Source organism: Carassius auratus, chromosome 45 (assembly GCF_003368295.1).
Source record: "Carassius auratus strain Wakin chromosome 45, ASM336829v1, whole genome shotgun sequence".
Lineage (NCBI taxonomy): Eukaryota > Metazoa > Chordata > Actinopteri > Cypriniformes > Cyprinidae > Carassius > Carassius auratus.
Window position 1 is genome coordinate 15,532,737 of NC_039287.1, and position 5,777 is coordinate 15,538,513.

Consider the following 5,777-nt stretch of genomic DNA (forward strand, 5'->3'; position numbering starts at 1 on the left):
AAATGTTACATTAACACAACTTGAAATTACTTGGTAGATTATATAATGTTGAATATTTTAAGTAAAGAACGTTGAGTCAACTCAAATAATTAAGTTCATGTAACAAATATTATCTTGTTCATTTTAAGTAAAATTGTTCCAAGTTAGGTTTACTTAAAAAGTGTGTTGCAAAAATGGTGCATATATATTTTAAGTAAATCCAACACATCATTTTTACCAGTGTACATCAACACATGTTGTTTGGGAGGGTTTCAAGAAAAATTCTCCTAGCTCATCCAAAAACAAACTAAAGCATATTCAGTTATCAGCCATGACTGGAACTTTAAATGGGTCTGGCTTCTATGATCAGATGAAACTAAAAATGAGTTTTTTAGCAGTAAACACTCAAGATCTCAAGATGGGTTTGGTGAAAACAGGGATAAAAAGTACCCCATGTGTACAGTGAAATATACTGCTGTATTTTTGATGTTGTGGGCCTATATTTCTGCTGGAGGTCCTGGACATCTTGTTTACACACATGGCATCATGGATTCTATCAAATACCAACAGATAAAAAATCAAAAAGTGACTGACTCTGTTAGAAATCTTATAATGGGCCATGTTTGGATCATTCAACCGTACAATAATCCAAACACAAACCTCAAAAACAACACCGAAATGTGTCACTGAGCTCAAACCCAAGTTTCTGCTATAGCCATTCCAGTCCTCTGACCTGAACCCTACAGAAAATAAGAGGAGTGAAGTGAAGAGGAGAAGCTGGGAATCTGAAGGGTCTGGAGTGATTCTGGATGAAGGAATGGTCTCTGATCTCTTGTCAGGTGTTCTCTAACCTCATAAGGCATTATAGGAGACAGTTTAGAGCTGTTAAACTGGCAAATGGAGATTTAAAAAATAATTCAATAAAAGGGTGTCCTTAATTGTGGCCAATGTGTATAAGAGAAAAACATTTATTTCATAATGATATTTCCCCCCATTTTAAATTCTTATTATCCAATAAAAGGATAAATTTTTGTGAATTTTTCAAATAAAACATCAAAAAGATTAACAATGCAGATGAATTTTCACAGCCTTATTTGATCATATTTGCCAAGGGTGCCAATATTTGTGGGCATGACTGTATGTAATACATGACAATATCAGTCAGATTTACAACAGTGAGATAACTTGTGAAAAATTCAGTTTTTTAACATTCATTTAAAAAAGAATTCATGTCTGTTATCAAAAGGTTATGAACAACCAAATCTCATATAATTTACAACAGTTAGATAACTTGTGAAAAATTCAGTTTTTAACATCAGTTAAAAAAGAACAGTAACATTCATGTCTGCTATCAAAAGGTTATGAACAACCTAATCTCATATAATTTACAATAATAGCTCATATCAAAAGATTCAGCACTTTTTCATGAAAAACGTATAACAGTAACATTGTGGAGACAAATAGTAACATTATCTTTCATCAAATGTTTTTTCATCAGTTTTTTTGGCTTTCAGCTACAACAAAATTCATCACTTTACTAAACCATTTCAAATTAAGACAAACCTGTTATTCTTGATGAACAAACATCGCCTTCATATATATCTATATATATGAAGCCACTTTCCAGAAACATTGTGATGCTGACTTCAACTCAGTTCTATAGATAAGATACTGCCTATACTGACAAAACTGGCACATCCTGACATTACTGACATCATGTACTCTCACAGTTATACCTTTCCCTCCTCTTAGCTAGGTTCTCCTCTCTAGCTGCAGGATCTGCCCTTTGCTTTGCATGGAAACTTGCACACCTCTCCTTACTAGAAAGAGGCATCTGTAATAATGTGAAAAAATGCTTGAAATAGGCAGAAATATATTATATATGTTAATATTAATTCATAGTAGTTGTACAAACTATATATGTGATAAAACAATTAAGAAATAACTAAATAAATCAGTTAAATGCTCTGTGTCATATGGTATAACAACATGTCATACGGTAAAATAGTTTGTCCGTATGACATTTTTTGTGTGCCCTTATGACAGTTTCATGCTTTGTCATTTATAAAAGGCAGTTGCTTGGTCACCTCCTTCCACCATTACACTTTACCTTGACTTTTAAACTTTATATTTCACCTGTAAATCAATATTTTTTCAAATTTTAAATGTATTAAACCCTTTTTTGACGTTTGACCATATGACACCCAAATCTGCGACACATGGTAACACACTTGGAAAAGGTGAAATTACCTGAAATTTGGGAGCAAAATCTTAAACTTACATTCAACTTGGCTGGTCTTCAGGGGTCCTCTGAGTGATGTCATCACATGTCACATGACTTAAGTCATTAATATTCAGTTCCAAAATGGCTTCCAAACTTTGTTTTACCGTATGACATAGGGGATGGGGGCGTGACGTCACTGATCTAGCGCCGCGGTGGCTGATGGGAAAAATCGCCATTTTGTGAGGCCACTTGTTGTTACGCGCCAATGAAGTCGTAGCTATGGGAAGAACATGTTGTGTCGTTGGATGTAAGGTCCGTTCACACGATCGAAGGGGCAAAAAATTAGACAACGGACTTTCTTTTTATTGTTTTCCGGCCTGGAAACAGAATGAAGGGAGTCGTGTGTCCGATGTAACCAAGCGGAGACGGATGGCCTGGATATCCGCCATAAGACGCACGGACATACACTTCGCAGACATCCCACGATCACTGAAAGTGTGTTCCAGGCATTTTCATTCGGGTAAGTGTATAAACTTCACTTAGCAAATGATTATGTGTTCTTATTTTGTTCTGTTCCCGAGTGGAGTAGTCTTAGGTTCCTTTGCATTTTGTAACTTAGCACTATTCTGTCGACACTGTGGCACAGTGAGCAAGCTAAGTTAGGCTAGTTCAAATAAAGTGCGCTAAATGAATGTGATCAAAAAAAGCACCCAGAATGTCTGAGGGGTAATCCAGCCGAATCTAGAGACCAATTTTTGATCACTATGACTGAAGCACGATAAATTCTCTTAACATTTGTATGTGTGCCACCTGTTAGTATTGTTTACCACATGAGTTAAGTTGGAACTGAAGTATATAGCATTCCCACTGTTGTTTGCAATATTTATTTTCAATTCGGATAATTTTGTCTCCCCAAAGGTAAACCAGCATATGAGATGGATGAGTCTCATCCAGACTGGGCTCCAGCCCTGCACCTGGGTCACTCTGAAGTCACAGCCACAGTGTCAGATCGGCATGCCCGCAGACAGCATAGACATCATTTGAGAGAATCTGAGGGAGGAGGCCACAATGATCAAAACATCATGAACGAAGATGAGAGAGAAGATGCAGAAGAAGAGGGATATAGGGATCAAGCAGAGGCAGCTGTGGAAGAGGAAGAATACAGGGAAACGACAGAAACAGACCAACTAGCGGCTAAGAGACTAAGAGTAGAATGCCAGTTCTGTGAGCAAAGCAGTGCAGAAGTAACACGCCTTTTGCAAGAAAATAGGGAGCTTAGGTCTGAGTTAAACAAATTGAAGATGGATGAAGAGTTTTTCAAAGATAATACAGAGAAGGTACGATATTATACGGGACTTCCATGTTTTGCAATTTTGTTTTCAATGTTTACCACTGTTAAGCCCTTCCTGCCAGTTGCAAAGAAGCTGTCACAGTTTCAAATGGTTTTACTGACACTCATTCGTCTAAGGCTTGATCTTCCAATCCAGCATCTTTCACACATTTTTAATGTGTCACGTAGAACTCTTTCTGCTACCTTTGCAGACACCATAGATGTGCTGTATGCACGCCTCGCTCCCTTGTTGTACTGGCCTGAGTGGCACTGTTTACAAGCCACAATGCCACCTCAATTTCTGCAAGCTTTTGGAAAGCGTGTTGCGATTATTGTTGACTGTTTTGAAATACGTACAGAGAGGCCGTCAAATTTAATGGCGCGTGCACAATCATTTTCCCACTACAAAGGTACACACACAATGAAATACTTGATAGGAATTACACCCCAAGGCCTAATTTCATTTATTTCTAAGGGATGGTGGGGACGAGCATCTGACAAGCACATAACCGAGAATTGTGGGCTTCTTAACAAACTGTTGCCTGGTGATGTAGTGTTAGCAGACAGAGGCTTTAATATTAAAGACAGTGTGGGAATGATGTGCGCGGAAGTTAAAATTCCTGCATTCACTAAACGCAGATGTCAACTTGATGCTAAGGATGTGGAAGACACACGTGCTATAGCACACCTTAGGATACATGTAGAAAGGGTAATAGGTAGCTTGCGCAATAAGTACACACTTTTACATAACACCATACCAATTAGTTTGTTGCTTCCCTGTAAGGATGAAGAATTTACCCTTCTTGATAAAATAGTTAATGTTTGTTGTATTCTAGTTAACATGTGTCCAAGTGTTGTTGTAAGGCCAGATGAAACAGAAAAGTGTGCATGTTAAATGGTAAAAAGACCCCTGGAGAAATTTGGTGTGTGTGAATGTGTGGTACCCTCCTGATATTGAGCATGTTTGTATTTGGAGTGTGTGTACCTTCTTTAGAATGAACTTGGTATGCTATTTGTACATGAAATACTTCAGATGAAAATGGATGACAATTTGAACATTAAAAATTTTTTCATACAAAAAAAAGATCCTGCAAATGTTTTTGTTTCTTGTGCTTCTTGTGTTGAACTACTTTGAAACACTGAATTTCAAGTAACAAGTTTCAAGTAACAGGCTAATACTTTGAGTCAAGTAAAACATTTTAAAAAAAACAACTCTTAACTGAGTAGGCCTAAGTGCAATTCTTTCATGAACAACAGCCACTTCTTTACTACTGCTCTTTTTCACTTGGAACATGAGGCTGCATGTCCTTTGAGTGATATTTTGCAACAAGTTCTGGGAGGCACACTTTCTTGAAGAATTCTTGTGCTTTCTGTAGACGAGGTTCCCAGAACTCCTGGTCTGGAAAGACACGCACCACTGTGAAATCGTTTTTGGTCCAAACAACAAGATCACAGTGATTTGATTGGGTGACAAAAATTTGTGTCTGGATCCGTGTGTAGAAGCGATGGTACCTTTTCAACTGAAGGTTGTCTGATGACAACTGGAGACAAAAGTCTTTGTCCTTCATGTCCAATGCCTGCTGGATGTTGCAGGACCGATACTTGAAAGGACACTTCACCTCCAGGCAGCCCTTCCCACAGCATTCACACATAGTCAGGCCATCCGGTGACGCTCCGATTTCAGGGAAGCTACTGTTAATTATAAAGCCACACGGTTCAATTTTGAAGTTTGTGTGAGATGCAGCTCTGGATTCAGTGTAGGCCTTTCTAGCATCCCCCTCATGACTGATACCCCATCTGGTTTGGACAGTTGATACTGTGTGCTGTATGTGTGGGTAACACACCTGCGTAAAAACTGTGTGGGATGGCCTCTCCAGAGAGGTGGCATATACTGCATGCATTTTTGATGCTGTAATTCTTCCGCTTCTGTAATCATACCATGCAGATGACAGATGTTGTTGCCTGGTGTACTCTTCTACAGCTACTGCCTGCTCGTCAGTCACACTTACAGCATTCATGTGCTTCTCACAGGCCAGCAGGACAGCAGACAGGTCACTTGCATCTATGCTTTCATCATACAGGGATTTTGCCAGGCATGGAGGTAAAGCAGAGGATGGTGCAGCAGCTGTGTGTTGTGTGTATTGGGCATAGTACTTCTCCATCCCTGACAAACCAACAGCCTTGCTATGGTGCAGTAACGTATCAAGAAGCGGTGATAAATCTTCAAGATTACCTCGAGGAGTT

The 5,777-nt window shown here is 38.7% G+C and overlaps 1 protein-coding gene across 1 annotated transcript; it reads left to right on the forward strand.

Moving 5' to 3' along the window:
* The first annotated feature begins 2,063 nt into the window (after positions 1-2,063).
* On the forward strand, positions 2,064-4,522 carry LOC113063411 (uncharacterized). Its single transcript, XM_026233775.1, has 2 exons — positions 2,064-2,723; positions 3,122-4,522. The coding sequence occupies exons 1-2, from the start codon at positions 2,483-2,485 to the stop codon at positions 4,426-4,428; spliced, it is 1,548 nt and encodes a 515-aa protein (XP_026089560.1). The 5' UTR covers positions 2,064-2,482; the 3' UTR covers positions 4,429-4,522.
* The last annotated feature ends 1,255 nt before the right edge of the window (positions 4,523-5,777 follow it).

Bases quoted from the DNA above. Each gene is read 5' to 3' on its own strand.
- LOC113063411 (XM_026233775.1), top strand. From the start codon at position 2,483: ATGGGAAGAACATGTTGTGTCGTTGGATGTAAGGTCCGTTCACACGAT. The intron at 2,724-3,121 runs GTAAGTGTATAA...GTCTCCCCAAAG, and splicing joins TTCCAGGCATTTTCATTCGG to GTAAACCAGCATATGAGATG.